This window comes from Mustela nigripes, chromosome 7, assembly GCF_022355385.1.
Source record: "Mustela nigripes isolate SB6536 chromosome 7, MUSNIG.SB6536, whole genome shotgun sequence".
NCBI classification, from domain to species: Eukaryota; Metazoa; Chordata; class Mammalia; order Carnivora; family Mustelidae; genus Mustela; species Mustela nigripes.
In genome coordinates, this window is record NC_081563.1 from 71,616,080 (window position 1) to 71,637,822 (window position 21,743).

General features: G+C 36.6%; 1 protein-coding gene across 20 annotated transcripts in view; it reads left to right on the forward strand.

The window, feature by feature from the left end:
• Nucleotides 1-17,431, forward strand: part of NRXN1 (neurexin 1) — a 1,159,797-nt gene extending 1,142,366 nt beyond the window's left edge. For all 20 annotated transcript variants that reach the window (XM_059406092.1, XM_059406088.1, XM_059406087.1 and 17 more), the window contains one exon: nucleotides 16,715-17,431. In XM_059406092.1, coding sequence (XP_059262075.1) covers nucleotides 16,715-17,022 — 308 coding nt within the window. In that variant the 3' untranslated portion in view covers nucleotides 17,023-17,431. The remainder of the gene's footprint in view (nucleotides 1-16,714) is intronic.
• The last annotated feature ends 4,312 nt before the right edge of the window (nucleotides 17,432-21,743 follow it).

The following is a 21,743-nucleotide window of genomic DNA, read 5'->3' on the forward strand; positions in this document are numbered from 1 at the left end:
TTTAATTTCTTGGAATGCAGAAGATTGTTCTAGAATTCAGGCATCTCACAAATATAGGATTAATTTTTTAAATGTTCATTTAAATAATTCCATGGCTGGCAGAAATTTAAATTTGATGGCAAAAGGTCCTTTAAATGTATTACTATTCATTAGGCTAAATTTGCTGCAATTACCATGCAATTTTGAGTGGCTTTCCAGTGCGCTATTTTGAGAAAAGATCAAAGGATTTCTATTGAAGTGATCCCATTAACCACATTAGGAATAAAGATATGTATACTGAACAAGGCGCATCTTTTCATTAAATAAGTAATCACAATCATTTAAAGGAATATATCACTTATTAGATCATATTTTTAAAGCCTGATTAGAAGATAATTTTGTGCTACATTTAAATTTTGTGTATGTATTATGTAATTATTCAAAAGCAAGTTTAATTAGCCATAATAGCCAATACATTGCTGTTAAAATGGAAATTTTGTGCTATAGCCAGAAAAACAGCAATAATTAGGACTTCATTTTTGGAAACATCTAGAGTATCTCCTAAGCACCAGACTACACTGAAAGCCAATCATATAGAGTCAGGGCCCAGCTAATCATAAAGGGGCAGGGCAAGCACCTGTATTTGGGGCATTGATGGGCTAGTAGGCACTCAGTGTATAACATTGTGGTGCAGGAATCATTTTTTTCCCATGTAAATTTAATTGTCCAGAAACTAGAATAAAACTGAATGCTGTATGGTTAAAACAGAAGAAAGTCATTAGACATCATTTATACTCGCTTTTCCCGTGTTCTTCTGAGAGCAACAATATCAAAACAAAAATTACATGGGGCAAATTAAACATGCAAGGAAGATTTATTCAAGATTATTGTAATACATGGAGGCCAGAACTCAACCAGAGCTCACCTCAAACTCAACTCAACTGACAAAAAGAAGACTGGAGAGTTTATAAGAGCTTCCATGGAAGGATCGTAGACCACCTGTGTTTTGCTAAATGGCTTCACCCAAAGGAAAAGTAATCCTTTTCCTTCAAATATCTTCATGACCGGAGGTGGTGTTACAACTCCTGCTCCAAGGTAGGCTCCTAACTTCCCACAGAAATTGGGAGATGGGGAGTTATCACCCTTGAAGGTTATATTTCAAAGAGACAGCTCTTGGGTCCTTGAGAAAAAGAATCCTGGGTTCTAACACTAGCAAGAGGCTTTTAAAATATTTACATATCAAAGGGGCAGAGAAGAAAATTGAAATTACAAATTTTCTAAAGTAAATGCACAAAAGAAAGGGAGGCCAGGAGCCCAGAGGCAGGAAGAAGCCTGTCTGAAGTTTGGTCAGGTTGTGCGGGATATTCAGGTCTTGGTCAATGCAAGTGAGTCCCCCTTTCAAGGTATTTCATTCACCAAAATTGGTTCCTACCAGGAAACCAGTAGGAAACAAAATAATAAAAGGTGATTTTTATTTGTTTTCACAACACCATTTTTTTTTCAATGTGAACTATTTTAACCTTTCTGTGATTTTGGAATTTTTTTCTTAATTGTATGTATTTATTAGAGAGAGAGAGAGAGAATGAGGGAGGAGGGTAGCAGAAGGAGAAGCAGAGTCCCCAGTGAGTATGGAGCCTGTTATGGGGTTCCATCCCTGTGACCTGGGATCATAACATGAGCCTAAGGCAGATGCTTAACTGACTGACAGGCACCACTGGATTTTTTTTTTTTTTTAAACAATAAAATAGAATGGATCATTGTCACACATTAGAAAAGCTCTTAAAAGCATTTTTAAGCATCGTGATATGCAACAGGGAGTGAATATTAGTTCTGGCTGTCCCTTTGGAGTCAGAAGAACTAGTTTGAGTTGCATCCCTTCCTGGTCTTGGGAAAGTTACTTAGTCTCTCTGACACTCAATTTCCTAGTCTGTAAAATGGGGAGAATGGAGTTGTTACAAGATTGAAAGAATATGACGCATACGGAGTGATTAGCAGAGTGCCTGGCACATACTGAGGGTATAACAAATAATGATAATAAACCCACTGAGGAATGGGGGACCTGTTGCTGCTGGGATTGGCTTCTTGCCAGTAGATGATTTATTCTGTCTTCTGGTAAGGCCCTCATAAGGCATACAGATATGATCTGAGTAAAGAAATGAGCCACAGTCCCTACTGAGGTTAGAGAGAGCAGGCTCTATTCCAACATCTTAACTAACACATGATTGGCTGCTTATAATAATTACTTAAGAGATGAATGAGTTTGTTATGTTAGATTAAGCATACTTGAAAGTCTGCAAAAAGTACATGACTGCTAATACAGAACCTTCCTATATTGAGTAACAGAAAAATCTTTTCAATAATGAGTACACAATAAATTCTTAATCAGTCTACATGTATCCCACTTTGAAACACTAATAACCTTTCATATCAGAGGTCCTTATTAGAAAATGCTAAAATACCATAAGAGCCTTTGTTTTCATTTTAAAAATATTTACCAACCCTGAAGAAAGAAATGGGGTATACGTTCAGCAAAATAGAGGGTAAGTCCATCTCTTATGGGAATAGGAAATCTGGGAGGAATGAAATCATGCTTTCTTGTGATTTTTATCACAAGAATAGAATTGGTAATAGAATTGGTTTCCTGTGGAATTTTCTTGGTATTAAGTACTTTTCCTCAAATGATATCAGTGACCCAGCATATTCTGAATAATACCACATGACAGGACATGCTGCCTCTGTGAAGAGCCATATGCTTTCTCTGTTGGTTCATATGCCCCAAGGAGCAGCAAATGCTACACTAGACTTGAGTCTGCAGGTCTCCTCCTGTCATTGGACTTGTTGATTGAATCACTTTCATCATTGTCAACTCCTAACCCAAGAATCCTGGCATTGGTAACAAAATAGGAAAGACAAGACTTTATTAATTTTTCAGGTTAAAAAAGGGTGTATTGAAGATGCCAATACAGACAGAGGCCATCAAAGAAAGAAAACTAGTAGAAAGAAAAGTATCACATCTAGGAGCACACTAAAATCTCCCACTTCCTTGACCAAACTTTGCAAGTCAGGATGTCTGAGTTTAGCCACTTGTTGTGTAATCAAAAACAAAGCACTGAACCTCTGTGTACTTGACTTTTTGCACCTGCAAAATGGTGTGACTAATGGTAAATACTCATGACATTGTTGTGCTGATAAAAGACACAGCATGGAGAGCATTTAGCATTCAGTCTGCCACACAGAACCTTTGATTATATAAACTAACTTTTATTAATTGAGGAGTAAACCATTTTATAAATGGAAATAAACGTATATCCCCTGACAAGAAGGAGAAATGTTAGTAATTGGCATTTTAACACCTAGAAAGTTTTAAAAAGTGTTTCTGAATTCTATTAGCACAAAACTTTTCTCAGTAGCCACTCTGAAACCAGGAAGACAAGAGTGGTGCGTCAGTTGGGATAAATTTAGGTTGTAAGGATGGGAAGAGAGCACATATCAACTGTTATTCTTATTTTTGGAAGAAAAAATTGCAGTCTCTGCCCTGCTGAGCTCTTGAGAGAAGGAGTGATTAGCCTTCCTGCCTGTGCTGGTCATCTGCCTGCTCTTCCTCCTAAGACATCCAGGAAGACAAGGCGACGTGACCTAACCAGCCACAGCACCACTTGCTCCACAACCCCCCCCCCCTCCCCGGGTTGGAGGGCCTCCCTTTCATATTTCCCAGCTCTAGGCTTGACATGCTTTCTTCTGAGAAGCTCAGTGGAGAACCTGGCTCATCTTTCACTTCAGCTCTTACACTTTCACCAAAAAAAATGTGATCTTTTTCCAACAAAAGAAAATTGAGACAGCAGTAGCTTTCTGGCAGGAATATAAAGATGATCACCCAAAGTGAGTAGACCCAGTGTTAAATCAGGAAAATTATATACTGTTCTGGGGCCCAGAATGACCTGGACTTATGTAGTATGTAGACGGTGTACAGGGACCCTGGTGGAGGAGCAGTGCATCTAGCCCCCAGCACACAGCTAGGCTAAAAATCTTACCCTGTATTTCCTTCCAAGTACACCACAGGATTCCAGAGCAAGAAAGGAAGGAAGAACAAAGAACTGACCTAACAATTTTAGAAAGAAACCTAATACTTCATCAGAAGAGTCATTATTTCCATGATAAGAAGCCTTGCTGTCAGTGATGACTAAAGAGTGCTCGGAGATGATTGATTCATGATACCTAAAAATATAAGATACCATAATGAAATTTTGAAAGAGGGAGAAATTTAATGCACTCCAACCATAGGCGCCAGGGAGCACTGGTTCATGACGATAGAATGTTTCCCAGATAAATGGAAATGAGCTCCACATGCAGCATGACACTTAAGGACCCAAATCCACATGCCTGGCAAATTAGGTGATCTTTCTGTCACTTGAATTCACAGGCCCTCCGTGCACGTTAGGCAAGTCCCTAACTGCAGTGACCCCCGAGAAGATAATGTCTTAAGCGGTCAACATCACGGCTGACCTAGCCATGGCGTGCCGTAATATTGTGGATTCCATACCTGTTGTGTCGAAGACACAGGGAGGATCATCAGACTATCCTTGTTTTTATATCATACTTGATCCTTCTCTGAGCGCTTTCACATTTATTATTCTACCCAATCCGATATTCCTGGGGACCTTGGGAGGTAAATAATGTACCACAATGATGTCTGTAATAAAAAACTGTTAACAGGGGATCGTAAATTGTTAAAAGCAACTTCGCAAGTCACGTGAAGTACCTGGGCTAGAACCCAGTGACCAATATTCTTCTTACCCCTCGCCACTGCTTTCCTAGGATTCTGTGCGGTACAAACTCCTTTTGCCAGAATTGACAGAGAGATGGCAGCAGGTGCAGTAGAGTGGAGTCGGAAGGGGTAGAACCGGACCGCTATGCAGAAAAGGACAACTGTTCAGTTCTACGGGAAGGGATGACCTGGAAAATAATAACAAATTGTACCGTGGTCCTAAATGGAGACACACTGAATGTATAAAGTGGTAATAACTGTAGACATACTTGAGTTTGAATTTTGTCTTTGCTATTTGTGAAGACTAAATAACAACAACCTCATCGAGATTCCGTTTCCTTTCCTGTCAAACAGTGGTAACACCTACATCACAGAGTTGTTCCGAGGCATAAGTTAGATAACATGTATGTGTCGGCGCAGCACAGAGCCTACCATATACTAATAATTCAGCAAAGGTAACAGTTGTTAACTCCATAAAATAAGAAAAGGAATTTAGGACTCGGAGTGAGAAGGCAGAGTAGCTATACTGAGCATCAGTTGACAATTATGTCATGTGAAAATGTATCTACTAAAGGTAAATCTGTGCAATATTTGGAGGGAAATTAAGAAGTGTGCTTTGATAACACAATATACTTAAGTAAAATAACACCATGAGCTCTTCAAAACCCTGACTTAACATGTAAATTGTAAAAAAATAGAACAAAACAAAAACAAAAAAACATGACCAGCAACTTCTGTCCGAGAACTGGGAGTAGGGCTGCAGTATTCACACACGCACACACATTCCTCACTACTCGACTTACAGTCCTGGTGCCATTTTTGTCTTCCAATAAATCAGGTTCTTCCTAACCTAGTTCCAGCCTTGAAGATTCTTTGGAATGAATCCTTTCGAATTTTGTAGATTGGTTGTTGACCTTTCTATATGTTAAAAAGTGAAATGCATGTTAAGAAAACTGATTTTTTAAAAGATTTTATTTATTTATTTGACAGAGAGAGTCACAGGGAGAGAGGGAACGCAAGCAGGGGGAGTAGGAGAGGGAGAAGCAGACACCCTGCTGAGCAGGGAGCCCCATGCAGGGCTTGATCCCAGCATCCTGAGATCATGACCTGAGCCAAAGGCAGACACTTAATGACTGAGCCACCCAGGCACCCTAAGAAAAGTGATTTCTGAGTGTATGTATTCCTAGGTGTTTTAGTCATTGAGCAACCAGAAAAAGAATATATTTTGCTATTGAAGAGTATAGTTGAGTAAAACTCAGGAATGGAGAGTACAATCTACATTTCAAAATATAGCTCTTCTGGCATTTTCTGGAATTTAATACATTTTGATGAAAAACAAGTCTCTCCTGGTTCCCTGGCTTTGAAGCTGATTTTCTCAATTATTGCCTAGATGGCTTTTCTTTGGCTTAACAATGATAAGAAGTTTGTCCTGACTGATAAGGCTCTTTTCAGCTTCCTTTCCAGTAGAAGCAGTCTTGAAAAGTACCGGAGAAACTTCTGCAACTATTCTGCTTATTTTGAGAAAAGAGCTCCAAATTAGCTCTCAACTATTTGTAGTGCTATGGGTGTCAGATGATGTAAATAAGAAAACCAAACTGGAGACTTTTAAGTTGGTTGACTTTAAATAACTTAGTGACTTAGTCATTAGAAATAAGTGGCTTATTACTTGGAGGCATAGGGAAAATAAATGCAGATATGATACTTGCATTGATATAAATTGGTCCCAATTTTCCTAAGCACAGGAGAAGTGATTTCTCGTTTCATGAGATAAATATCCTATTTCCTCGTTTTACTGAAGATGTTGAAGAGGCTGGAAGTTAGGGAAGTGTTGAGGGAATATGTAAGATCTCACTGCCAGTGTTTTGCCCACCTGTTTACTACCTCTGAAATCAGAGGTCTCTCACATTTCCTTAATGGTTAAATTCATCCCAGTCTACTCCTGAAATGGACTTACCCAAAATCTCTTCCTCTAATCAGTCAGAAAACATACATTCTGTAGCATGTGTGTGCAGTCTTCGTTAGACGTTAGAAGGTGAGGGAAGTGGTAGAAAAGACAGAATTACAGGAAGCTATCAAAGGCCTAGCTACACGGTCTGGAAGCAAAGAATCAACCCAACAGAAATGAAACATTTAAGTAAGTTTTCACAATGGTGTGGGCTCCCTACCAAAATGGACGTTGTCCTATATGGTCGAGGGAAGATGGGAATGAATGTAAGTTTCCTATAAATCCCCCCATACATCTTCTTGATTCTGTTCTCGCAGCTTCCGGCCATTCTATCTCCCTGTTTTCCTTCTTTACCATCAGTGGCTTTCCAGAGTTCAAAATAGAAACCTGGATCATTCTTCTCCTTTAGGTCTCAATTCAAATACCTTCTACTCTGAGAGCCTTTCTAAAGCCTCCTCATTATTATCTCTTAGTACCAAATTTTGTGTTGCCTTCTGTTACTGAATTTTTTTAAATTTTAAAATCATCTTGTTTTCTTATATTTTCTGTTATATTTTTAATACACTAATATAGACCCATGGTTGTCTTAAGTACCTTGATATCATCAACATCGAATATGGTACATGGTAAATTGTTGTTACTCAATAAATATTTGTTGAAAAATTTTAGTTAGCTTTTCTACTTGGTTTTATCCCCCCCCACTCTGTTTTTCCCATCTTCATATATTAACCAATGGTAACAATTTGACATGAATCTTTCATGTATCTTTCACCATGTTCCTATTAAAAACATATAAATATAGTGTTTGTTATTCTTTATTGCCATATAGAAGTAGAAGCATGCTATATGAATTAAACTAGCTTTTCTGCTTTACTAATATATTATGGACATGTTTCAGGTTGACAGATTTGACTCTAATTCCTGTTTTCAATGCTCATAAAAGTCTAGACTATGGGTGTGCTGTAATTTATTCAACCGTAGCCTTGTTATCAAACTCGTAAGTTTTCACACTTTTTTCTTTTCTTCTCATAACATTATAGCAAACATTGTGTATTTATATATTTATATGCTGGTATCTTTAATTATGTAGACTATACTCCCCAAACTGAGGTTGTTTGATTAAAATATTTGTGTATTTTTTAACTTGTATCATTGTAAATTTTAAGCATATAATAAGTTAGAGGGCTGTTTAATGAGCTCACATGTACCCATCATCCATTGCAATTTAATCTTTTTAAAATTTTAGAAGGTATTATTAGATTACTTCCTAAAAATGATTGAAGAATTCATATTCTCGCCAGCAGTATTGCCCGTTTCCCAAATAAATATGTTTATCACACTATCACTTTTTTTATTCCTCTAGTTTTGTTTAAAAAAAAAACCCTTATTTTATTTTGACTTCTATTCTAATGAAATCAAGCATTTGGATCTTCTGTTCTCTGCTTGCCTGCGTGCATTTTTGTCCATTCTTATATGGATTGTTTGGTCTTCTTCATGTCACTTGATACACGCTCCTTGTATTTTAGAGATATTAACTCTTAGTGTGTTATATATGCTACACATATTTTTCCTCTCCTTTTCATTTACATTTTCACTTGGTTAGTGGCTCCTTTTCCCAACAAAATGTTCCTTTTTATGAAGTCAGATATGCTGATCTCATCATGTTTGGCTTCATTGTATGGCCTATAATCTGTATGTTAAGTTTTATATCCACCTTCAAATTTCTTCTCACCCTCCCCCAACATTCACTGTGCTACAGCCATCCTGGTTTTTGTTAAGTCTCTGAAAAACAAACTTTCTTTCCACAAGATCATTACTCCTTATTCCTCCTGACTAGAAGACTCTTTTGTCCACTTTTCACTTGCCTAGTCTCCAAACCTTTTCCATGTGTCAGCATACATGTTACCAAGTCAAGTCTTTCTGACTCTTCAGTCTAAATCAGAAACCCTTGTTCTACTCCTGCATGGTATTACCCTTTTCTTTCATCACACATGCTCCAGCTGTTGCTTTAAGTTTAACTATATCATTCTGGTTTGGAATACTCAAGGTCCGTGATGGCAGTTTCAAGTGTGTATGGTTATCCACTCTACCCCAAGGACCTAACACAGTCCTTCGGACATAACTCTGGTTCGCTATGTTTTAGTTGACAGAAGGAGTGAATATTCTTAAGAAACTTCATAAAAGATGGAGCCTTAAGCTAATTTTGAGGAATAAGTAGTATTGAGCCAGGCAGATGAGAAAGATCATATGAGTCGGGCTTGTAGGTAGAATTTTATTGACATGTGGAAACGAGGGACAGCAATAAAAATTATGACTGCAGATTCCTTTGAGAGAAAGTGAAGACAAGTTTGAGTAGGTAGCTGTGGGCAGACCATGAAGGTCTAATACTTCAGTAAATACCTTGACACTTTCAAGGGTTCTGATAAAACCTAATGGGCACAATGACCATGTTAAAGTTTATGAAGCCTGTGGATGACTAAACTATAGAAGCACAGTTTACAAAGTATTTGGTGATCGAAGAGCAGGCTTCTGTAAATGCCATGATCCTCTGGCTTCTCCCAGAGATGAGGGAGAATGTGTGTGTTGCTCTATTAGTTTTCACTGTGACCAAAGTCATACAGGGTATGATTGTCCTTTGCCTTTTTAGTCCCGTGTCTGTCATTTGAGGTAGTAGCTTGTCCTAGTTGGTGCTTCTTGTCCTCCAAGCACAGGATGAGTTTTTCTGGGGCTAGCATACCCTCCCATGTAGTTCTGAGATCTCGGGTGAAGATAATCTCTCAATTCCCCAGGGGTGTCCTCTGTACATCCCTTCACACAGGTGCCTTTGTGTCTTTGAAAGAGGAAAATGTTAGGCCAAGCAGCCACACAGGTAGCAAAGGCTTATTGATTTCCAGGTTCTTTCTGAATCAACGTTTTATTAGAAAGGCTAAGACATGTCAGACATGTCCTCCCTCAAGCCTTTTGTCTGACCTTCATGAGCAAACTTCTGAATATGCAAATCTTGGGTGGAGTTGATGGCAAGGGAAAATGGGAGGGATTTGAAACATCCGGCATTCATCACCTTTCAAAAAACTACAGTGTGAGTTGAAATTAGCACATGCATACAAATCTTTGCCTACCTGCTTTCCTTCAGCTGTGGCATTTAAACGTTCATCCTTTTGAGGGATTGCATCATGATTGTTTCTTCTGACCCAGGTTGTGTTGAAGCACAGAGGCAGAAAAAATAATAAATTTTATTTTTCTGGAGATGAGGGACAAAACTGTGCTAATCTCAATTTACAAACACCCCAGGAGCCTACAATTCCAATTTTCTTTTCACAGTATTAATGAAACTGGGTACTGGAAAAATCAAATCTTCCCCCATAAATCTGAAACCATTTTTCAAGACTAGCCTAGAATTATAATAATTTCTACATCTATTAAACACAGTACAGTGCTCTGTCCTAATGAGATCATTTTAGGCAGCTTTTTCCTACATGGGGTGGAGACAGAAATTTAAAATTGATCACTTTTACTTTATGATAAAACCAGAAAGACTGGTCAAAGACTTTTAGAAAAAATTTCAATAAATGCATCTTGCCAATAATTTTTAAAAAGGATATTGTAAGATAGGATATCTAACAATTCCAGGTGGAAGGATGATATATGTTGAGCATTATGGAGTTCTATAATCCTTTATATACCCCTCCTGATCCAAAATATATACCTCATATTCTGTTTTTTTAATCATTTATCATTTTTTATCATTTTAATCAATTTTTATTATTTTATCATTATGTTACCATTTTAAATTGGAAATCTCTTATATTTTTTCCTTCAAACTCAAAAGCAGAATTTTCATTGTCATCATATATAGTGAGATTCTTTTTTTTTTTTTTTAAAGATTTATTTATTTGACAGAGAGAAATCACAAGTAGCCAGAGAGAGAGAGAGAGAGAGAGGGAAGCAGGCTCCCTGCTGAGCAGAGAACCCGATGCGGGACTCGATCCCAGAACCCTGAGATCATGACCTGAGCCGAAGGCAGCGGCTTAATCAACTGAGCCGCCCAGGCGCCCAGTACATAGTGAGATTCTTGCTTCATCCTTGATGTGATAGGGTCATGGTTGATGACATACCTCTACACAAACAGTCTATATTGAAGAAATAAAACCAACAATAAGAATTGCCTGGAAACTGTAATCTTACCCTACAAAGCTAAGTTTGGAAACAACATAAATATAATAAGGTTACAGTGAAAGAACAGCTCATCCAAGTATACAAAATAGTTTCATAAAAATGACAATTTGAGTGATAAAAAGAGCATCTGATAGCATGGTTATTGCTTTGGTGAACTCACCAATGGAAATATAAGGTCCCACCGCCCCCCCCCAACCTTCCTTTTATGTGACAGGAATTAGGGCTTTAAACATCATTTCTCAGATAGTATTTTAAGAACATAAATCAAGAGCAGTTTTATTTTTTCGTAACAATATCTGATTGCTGTTTTTCCAGTCTCAGAAAGAATAACCAAAGGATACCAGACACTTTCCATTGCAGAGTGAAGCCTCTGGAAAAATTGGCTAATGTTCAAAAATTTACCTTCCAGAATGCATTGTTATTTTACAGCTTCAGTTGTAATTCATCTTGCTAAGTAAATGTGGGTTTTATATTCCCCATTTGCCTAAACTAAGGTTACGACTAGATACAATCTGACAGTGGCAAACTGATAAATACAGGCTCCAGTGAAAAGCGTAATGACATAATGTACACTACACATCCCCATCGACCTAACCAAAGTTTTTAAAATTCGTAACAGAGAGCATTTTTTTGTGATAAAGTATATAATTTTATTCTGTAAACAAATTTAGAAGGTTAAATGATAAGGTAAGCCATTCCAATATGAAACACAAAGAATATGTTCTAGTGAAACAATCACATTTAGACCTTTTGCTTTTTTGGTTTTTTTTTTTTTTTTTTTTTTTTTTTTTTTTCAGTAAAGTTTTTTTTGTATCATGATTTGAAATTAGGAGCTTGGCAGTAGGTTTTATCACTCATTGAACACCTTGCTGGCCCATTATGCTCTCTGAAGGCCATTTTCAAAGACAAGTCATGAGCTGGGAGAAGGCCACCCAGAAGAGGTAGAGAGGGGAAGAAGTAGAAGGGAGAGCAGAGAGGAGCAAAGGGTTTGGTGGCAGAGGGTCAGAGGAACTGGTGAGGAGAGAGACCTGCCACAAAAAGTCTTCTCTTTTCTGTTCTCTGCCATAGCCGCATGTGTCACTTAAGCATGTTTGTTCCATGTGTTTTTAACTGGATCTAAATGAGTTCTTATTTGGGGAAATGATGTTCTTTCACAGATGTAGTGCCAAAGACTGTCAAAAATAAAGAAAGAACATACATCAGGACAATTTCTCTTCCTGTTGTGGTAGTTTAAAATAACTATCTCAGCAAAGTTACAGATAAGCTAAAATTTTAAATATTTCATTTTTAAATTTTGGGGGGAAAGTACAAATGCATTTTTATTCTTTTTATATGACAAAGCATGGGGATGTGTCTTTTGCACTGAACACTTTCCACAATGAATTATTATCTCATATGAATAAACTGGGTTAGGGTATAGTGTGGAACTATGTTAATTAGGGTCCTAGTACTTGAAAGACTGTGCCTGCCTAAATAATCACAGTATTAATCAGACAGTGAAAAACAAGGAAATACATAGAGCTGACCTACAGGATTCTTGATGAATCTGGGCCAAAGCAGACTATGTAGATGGCTTCTGAAAGAGACGTTAGATCTTACCAAATATTTGACAGAGATAAAGAGAGAATTAAAAATCAGTGCTTATCTGTCCTCTAAGATAGCACTGTTTACCCATCTCTGGGTCCGAGGAATACTTTCACAGCCATTTATCTGAAAAGTAGCTTCTATGAAAGAGGCTATCACCCTTTTGACGGCTCTTTGTCCTTGCCCGGGCAGTCAGTATCTTCGGAATCATTTAGGCGGTATCAGAAGCATTCATACTGCCCTTCAGGTGTGTGGATGTGCTCCCCCCACAGGTAGCAGACCTTGTAGTTTATTTTATTCCAGGGGACTCTGAGGGTTACATGATGATGGGCATGAATGACACAGGAGGAAGATCATCTGTTGTTTTAGTGTTCATATAAATTGTGTATCATTCATGATGCTTTCCTACTTTATGAATCATTGAAATGGGGTATAAATGGGCACTTAGGATATTTCATCTACTCTTTTTCTTTCTCTCTCTCTCTCTCTCTTTTTTTTTTTTTTTTTTTTGGTTTTTTTTGTTTGTTTGTTTGTTTGTTTTGTTTTCCAACCTAAGCCTCGAATCAAAATTCATGTATCACCCCCACAGCTGGATGCTTACTTGCCTGTTTTCAGTCAAGATAAAGGACCCTTTGGTGCTCTGGCTTATTCATTACTCATCCCTGGTTCTGCTCAAGGTTTCCATTGACCTGGGCTCTCTGTACCTCTGGTCCATTTAGCTTAGTTTCACCCCAAAGTCTGCTAGCTTTTGACCATTGATGGACTTACCCCTAATGTGTATGTATTCCATTCTCTCAGCTCCCTCCTTGACTCTCTCTTACCTGTTTTGAAAGTGTTCTTATCACATGCTGGGACAGGGAAAGGTAGATAGAGTGAAAGTAAACTGTAGTTCATTTGTTCGGTTTTTACCACTGCTGAGAAAACATATTTAGATTGTCCTATTTATTTAAAATGTCTTGATTTAGTGTATTATGGAGTGTGAAGGGAATGCAAAATTCTCAAGTGCATGAAACAAAAAAAATGCATATGGATCTCTCTGATCAAATTCCCTTTTTTCTTATTGCTACAAAGGGTTAAGAGATGACTCTGTTTCCTTTTTGATATAAATTTTCACCAAATTATATAAGAAGGCATTTAGCTCTTTTGGCAATTTCTACTATTCTCTACATTTAAATTAATATGAAATTTCCTCAAAAGTTTTCCAGCAATCATCAAAATAAACCATTAATAAGTGAAACCACATGTATAATTTATAAATATCTTTAAATTTCTCTAGCCTTTTTTTTTAAAAAAAGGATTTTATTTATTTATCTGAGAGAGAGAGAGTGGGGGAGAGCTGTAGGAACAGAGAGAGGGGGAGAGGACGAGTAGTCTTTGTGCTGAGCAGGGAGCTCAATGTGAGGCGGAATCCCAGGACCCTGAGATCATGACCTGAGCTGAAACCAAGAGTCAGAAGCTTAACTGACTGAGCCACCCAGGCACCCCATATTTCTCTAGCCTTTTATTGCACACCTGGGAGAGATGTCTTTGGTGTATAAATACTTCTGATCTTAGCACAAAGGTTAAGAAAAATGTCACTGACCTTTAGATGTAAAGCAAAAACAGAAAAAAATCATTAAATAATCAGTGAGATATGGAAGCAACTATATATTGCAAACAGACCTTTAATAATACCTGTGGTAGTTATTAATTTTTAAATGTGAATCGGGGGGAAAAAAGGATAAGGTATTTCATCACTGGATTTTGACATTTTTTGGTCGGTTATTTTTAAAAAATGATACTTAGAATCTTTATTTACATGTGGGTTACAGAGATATTTTTAGTCCTGCATGTGACTTACGCAACATTTTGGCTGGAGTTGCAAAAAAAGGCGAGTATTTTCCTTAAATAGGAGGTGTTTATCAAATGCCTGTATGGCAAAATTGAGGTTTTGCTTTGGTCTTGCATCTCATTCTAATTTTAACATAAACTTGTTGCTGTGCTACTTACATGGTTGTTGTGAAAATATATCAGAAATATTAGCGCAGATAAAAATAAGATTAAAATTATTGGATAAAATAGTCCATTTATGATACCAGTTCCTAGCTAGAAAAAAAAATGAACGTATATACTCTTAGTACAGAACATTTCAACCCTGCATTTCATTAAAAATCTCAAGTCTTCTTAGCATGAACTATCTGATTAGGGCTTTATATCCATTCTCTCCATTCTTCTCTGACAAAGTGAGATCATTATGAAAAATGTGTTTAAAATAAAGACATTCCATCAGGATGGGGGAGAAGATTTAAGTGCCATTTAAAGAAAACCCTTCCTTTAGTGTGAAGACACCATGTTAAAAGAGTGATCCACAAATGAGCAAGTAACAAGTTGTCCTTCAGTGAAAGTTCACAGCTGAGCTAATTGGCAGACCTGGGCAAAGATGGCTGTCTTTGAAAGAGCAGGCACTGTCTTTGGTTAGTGAGGGAGGGACAGAGTTCCTGCAGTAGGTTCTATTCTTTTTAAGAGGAAATTAATTTCCTGTAATCAAATGCCGTGGATTATAGTCTTTGTCTCCTTCCCCCTTGGCCACAGAAGCAACAACAAGGCTTTTTATTCAACAACATTACATGGGCTTTTGTAAACTCAGCAGTGACATTGCATTGAAATGTTTCACCTGATACATTTTACAGATCCAGAACACAGGGTATTGCTGCTTTGAGCCTGAGAACTGTTACTTTGTCAGTGGCTCTATGTGTAAGGCTTTATTCGGGGAAGGAAAGGAAAGTGACAGCAAAACACTCCCCCCATGATGCAGAAGAAATCTTGGTGATGTTTGAAAAATGGCTTTATAAAGCAGTACAGAGCTATAGCTGGTAAATGACTACCAATATTTAATAGGAACTTTTGTAGAAATATTAAAAATAGCTACTAAATGATATTTAATAATAGTAAAAAACAGTTTTAGTCTTGAACTGTTCAACTTCTGTATAAACACATACCCATTTATATACACATACCTATATGTCTGATATATATACAATCTTTAATTCATTCTGTATAATTTGCAAAAAATATTTTGAAAATTACAGCATTTTTAATTCACTATACCTAAAAAGTAATTTTTTTTTTCTGTAAGACAAAGGAGAAAACAGAGATTCAGAGAAAGAAAACACAATCCATAGAGAAATAGTGACCTGAGAGTCAAAGATAGGATAGATTTTTATCTCTGTACAGTTCTTATTTTAAAAATCCCCACCAAAAAAGTTAATTTTGTAAAGAAAAAGAGTTTCTCCCTGCCCCCCAGCTCCTATTCACAATTAAATCCCAGGACTTTTTCTCTTCATCTTTTATCACTTTCAGTGCCTGACTATGCCCTGGAGAAGACATTAATGAACCCTGTAATCCATTTCTTATATCCATGGAAGAGCTTTATTTATACTTGGGAAAGACTTGAAGGAGAATTTTGCCAGTTGAAGAAAAGTAGGCTAGCCAGTCCTTTATTCATTATTATCTATTAAGTACTGAATTTTGACTTATACTCAATTTAGAAAGTCTGTAAAACTGAGAAAAAAGAATTTTCCTACTTCGCCTTCCCAAATTTAGTTTTGGTGGCCACCCAACCACTGCTAATGGATCAGCGATGCATATATACTTATATGAATAAATAAACCTCCAAAACTATTCAGTTTTGTTTTAGTTTGTAAAGATGTGACTAAAATCATGCTTTTACAAATGAGTGAGAGAAGTCTTCAGAATGCCTGGATTATCCTGTTGTTCAATACCATATTCATTAGTGTATGAAGCGATATGATTTCTAAAGTAATACTAAGTTCAGCTATCATAATTCAGAGTCTGGAGTTAACCCTAGTGTTCTGCATGAACATCAATTTGATTGCTAAATTAATACTCTCTGATATTATAAGATAGTGTCACTATAATTTTATTTACCATGCTGGCTTTATGATTTTTCACCTGACACATCAACGTGACCCTTAAGATCTACATGCAGCTTATTTGGGGCTGCACTTACAAAATCTTGTTAACAAAACTGATCTGTGATAAAGAACAGATGGAGACAAATCTCTCCCCAAGTCCTTTGATTCATAGTCCCTAGTTTTTAGTGACCACAAGGCATAGGGATTGCTACTTTTAGCAGCAGTAGACTTTTCCTAAAGCAGTAGGTGTTATTTCATTAGGCATGGAAATAGATGGTGAATGTTAATATAGCTCTCGGGAGTTCAGTGAACTCAGTAGTCACGCTGTTTTTCTCACCCTCTTTCCTACAGCTAACCCAACCCGAGCAGGCGGGAGAGAGCCATATCCAGGCTCAGCGGAAGTGATCCGAGAGTCCAGCAGCACCACGGGCATGGTGGTGGGGATAGTAGCTGCTGCCGCCCTGTGCATCCTCATCCTCCTCTATGCCATGTACAAGTACAGGAACCGGGATGAAGGCTCATACCATGTGGACGAGAGTCGAAACTACATCAGTAACTCAGCACAGTCCAATGGGGCTGTCGTAAAGGAGAAACAACCCAGCAGTGCGAAAAGCGCCAACAAAAATAAGAAAAACAAGGATAAAGAGTATTACGTCTGATCCCAAGATCTTAAAAAGACCCTTGTATAGAAATAGTCTTCATTTTATCTGAGACATAATATAAACTTATTTACTTTCCTTTTTATGAAGCACATACAAAAGAAGACAGGGAATGCAATCAGGAAGGAAAGACTGTTTTTAAAAAATAAAAAGTATCTCATGCTCTTGTTTCTCCAAAAAAGAAAGGAAAAAAAAAAAAAAAAAAAAAACAGGGGCCAATAAATTCCCTAACATCCACAGTGTTTTCATTTACTCTGCCTGTCTTTATGTTGCTGGAACATTCCTAAAAGACAGTGATGACCGCACGCATTCATAAAGCAAAGGAGTATTACAACATCAAGGCACAACACAAAAACACAACACACACCACAAAAAAAAAAAAAAAAAAAAAAAAAAAAAAAAAAAAGAAGCTACCTATGATCCTGGATTTAGCCAAAGTGCTAGCGCTTTCCTGAGAAGTCAGTTAGTCTGATTGCCAGAGAAGACTGTGTCATTTTGAATGACCCAACCTGCAAACCTTTGGGTTTGCCACCTGGCGCAACTGGAGCGGTGGTTGGAACTTGCATTTGAAACAAAGTGCTGGCTTTTTTGAAGACTCGTGTAGGAACACATTCAAAAAGCCCCTTTCTGGTTGTGAGGGAAAAAAGTCTGGAGGCCTTATTTTCAACAATGTGAAATATAAGGCACATTTCACACTAAAATTTCAAAATAAACAAAAAACCAAGAGGGCATAGATGCAATCATTGGGAAATTTTCATGCACGCTTAATATGTTATTACATATGTTTATATAAAATCCATCTCTGTGTGCTTTCTGGACTGTGATAAGTGACGTTTTATAGCCTGTTGTATAGAAAATGCAAAATATATCTCTGCTCTTCAGCCATTTTTGGTAAATTCAATGTTATAAGTGTTGCTAAGTATAGGGAGTTTTACGACATCAAAGCAACAATTATTTCAGGTTTTTTTTTTTTTTGCCACCATTATAAATTGCCACAGTTACTTACTTTTTTAAAAAAAATTACAATGTAGTGTTTATTCTAAGGAAGATATGTATGAATGTATATAAAAAGACTCAGCTACTTTTTTTTTTCTAACATGTACAGCTTTCATTCTGTTGCAATTAAGTTTTAGTATTTGTATGAAGGTGTGAATTAGAAGGTAAAATATATACATATGTATCTTATAATCTTCTTTTCTCCCCCCAATACTCACATTTCCACATACTTTTATCATTTACGATCACACACACGCACACACATACACACACGCACACACACACAACCAATCCAGAGGAATCCATCAGATATGATGGAAAACCCGAGCATATATGTAACAGCAAATGTTTACTGACAAATTGAAAAGCAGGAAGGAAGGAAGATAGTTGTGCCAAGGTATTGATGACAAAAGGGGTGATTTGCTTCATTGAGATCATGTTCTCAAGAAACCCTGAGAATATTTTAGTCCCTAATGAAATGGAACCTTTTCTTATCAAATAGAATATCACTGGTATATTGCTGCATGAATATGAACCATTATGTAAGGGAGGTTACGGAAGCAAAATTGGTTAATCTACACCTTAACCCTGGCTGCTGCAATTAAATACTTTGTTTCCAATAAAATATTATATATATATATATGTATACATATATATATATATAGTCTCTGAACCTGATATGCATGATGAACACTTTGGAAAGTAAACATTTTCTCAACTAAGGAAGTATTTTCAGTAATTTTTGATTCTGTATTACTATCCATCTAAAAAAATCATTATTTGTTGATTATTGACCATATTTTAACTTCTCTGGTTTTACGTATATACCATTAAATATAGTTTTAGTTTAACACACATTAAGTAATAGAAAAGTATAGATTATACACTTGTTTTTGCATATTGTATCAATGATGTTCATAGCAATAAATTATTAATATGAGCAGGCAATGCAAAGGAAAGGCATTATTAGATTGGAAGGTGATGCCTCAGTAAAAATTGGTCGCATTACTTTAACATCTCCTAAATGGATGTTATTAGATTTCATAAAAGAGAATACCTTTACAATTAGCTTTAATCAGCAAAGGCAAAAAAAATGCAAAACATCTTTTGTGATACTTTAGATGATGAAAAAAGCCAAGAAGTGGCCTGGATTTCAGACATACAGCACCTTAGAAATATGTATAATTTATAGCAAATCACCACTATCTATGGTTGCCAAGTAATTGTGGTGTGTGAAAAGTCTTAAAGTCTTTTCATGGCCCAGAAAGTAGAGGTTTAAAACTAAAATTTAGTATCCATATCTTGTATTTCAGATTTTCTTCTTCTTTTTTTTAAGTTGCTAGCTTCAAGAATTCATGTCTTTGTTTTTTTCCTCTCATTCAGTCTTACTCAGGGAAAGCCAGTGAAATAAGAAGGTAAATATGAAACCACTAATTTACATCTTGAAGATTTAAAAAGAAACAGTTGCTTTTCCATATGATCTACTGAACTTGAACAAGTTTCCATCTGGAAAGATTCCAAAATCTGGTAGAAAATAAATAATGGTATTTTTAAGCAGTATATCTATGAAGAATGTTGTTTGGGATTGATTTCATTGTTTCTTCCCAGCATAAATTTTAAAATTTCATGCAATGATGCAATCTAATATTGTCAGTAAAAATACTTCTAATGTTATTGGCCTACACAAAATCTAGCATTTTTTTCTTTTTTTCTTCTTTCTTTCTTTGTGAATGGAGAAAGAAAAGAGAGGAACATGAGCTAGAGAGAAAAAAAAGACATGAATAAGATCCTAAATATCTTCATACCAAATGTATCCGGGTTCCATGAATAGTTTGCAGTCAACAGGATTTCACACTACCTGGCATAAATTTGATTACATGTCTAGACTGTAACTTTTCTGATTGAGTATGCTTCTTTTTTATCCATGTAATGTGTTGCCTTTAAAAACAAACAAACAAACAAACACAAATACTACAATAATGTGTGAGGTGGTCAGTCCCCAAGACATGAAAGGAAGGCCACATAACCCTACCCTTCTAGTACTTTGTGTGATTGGGTATTTAAAGGTTTTGTTTTGATTTTTCTGTTGCAAGGCCAATTTATCCATTATTGGAAATGCTAAGCAAGTGGAATTTACTGTTTTGTTAATAAAATATTTCTTAATACAACTGTGGATTTATTGATTTAAAAATATATATATATATATTTGCGGCACCATTTTGGGACAAAGTGGCCCCGTAAGGAAGACTGAGTTTGAAAGGAAAACCTGCCCTTTAGACAAGCAAGGGAAGAATACTGCCTCTATTTTTCTGGAGCTTAACATTCATTAAGTGCATCTACATTCATAGACTTAAAGATACAGGCATGAATTGTACTTTTGTTTACATCTGTTCATCTTGCTGCCCAGGAAACTGCAAACTCATAAAAAGTAATTAAGAACAACATGAAGATGCTGATTTCATACATACAATTTTCTCTATAAAAAGCAGAATAATTCAAGTAAATCTGTGATTAAACTCCAATACTATCATTTACTAGCTACGAGTTAGCTCATTTCTCTCACTTTTCGCATTAGTAAATTAAGGGTAGGGCACCCGGGTGGCTCAGTTGGTTAAGCAACTGCCTGTTGGCTCAGGTCATGATCCTGGAGTCCCGATCAAGTCCCACATCAGGCTCCCTGCCCAGCAGGGAGTCTGCTGTTCTCCCTCTGACCCTTCCCCTTCTTGTGCTCTCTCTCTAATTCTCTCTCTTTTAAATAAATAAGTAAATTCTTTAAAAAGAAAAAGGTAATAATACCAACCTCCCAGGGTAGTAAGGATAATAAGAACTAATGTGCCTTGCACAACTAAGTGCAAAGAAAAGGTGGCTCCTTGTGTGCTATTATTTTTCCATAAGAATAATGAATTCAAGAAAACATGTCAAAAATGTTTGTTCAGGTTGTGCTATTTGAAAAATAAAAATGCAAAAGACAAGTGTATAAAGGAATATACTTTTTCATCTCTCACTAATTATGTTTTCCTGCAAAAGCAAAGTCACTGTGGAAATGAGATGATCCTTCAATTACTTTCTGTAAGTTTCAGTCCCATAGTTAGCTGACAATGGATTTAAAACTCTGGCCTCTGAGAGTAATCTGATAGGAAAGCATGAGTTTGGTCTTTTTTTCCTTTTTCACAGTAAAATGTTTGAACATGAGGGTTTAGGCCATTTTATACCTACCTTGTTCTAGACACATATTATTTCTTTCTTATTAACTCATAACTTTTAAATATAATAGGGAAACAATTACCTCTTCTCAATGTCTAAGTTAAAGATTATGTTATACAGCTTACCTTAAAAGGTAATTTTTAGGGGTGCTTGGGTGGCTCAGTGGGTTAGGCCTCTGCCTTCAGCTCAGGTCATGATCTCAGGGTCCTGGGACCGAGTCCCTCATTAGGCAGAGAGCCTGTTTCCCACTCTCTATCTGCCTGCTGACTTGTGATCTCTCTCTCTCTCTCTCTGTCAAATAAATAAAATCTTCCAAAAAAAAAAAAGTAAGAATTTTTAAAGATGATGAAATAAATAGTATAAAATTTACCAGTAGTAAACAGATAAAGGATTCTTGACCAGTGGGACATAGATCCCCAGAGCCCAGGGGTTAATAACCTCTAACAATATTTATTAATAAAATTTGGCAGATATATTCAGAAAAGCATTTTCCTGGGAAGAGAGTCTAACTAGGCTCATCA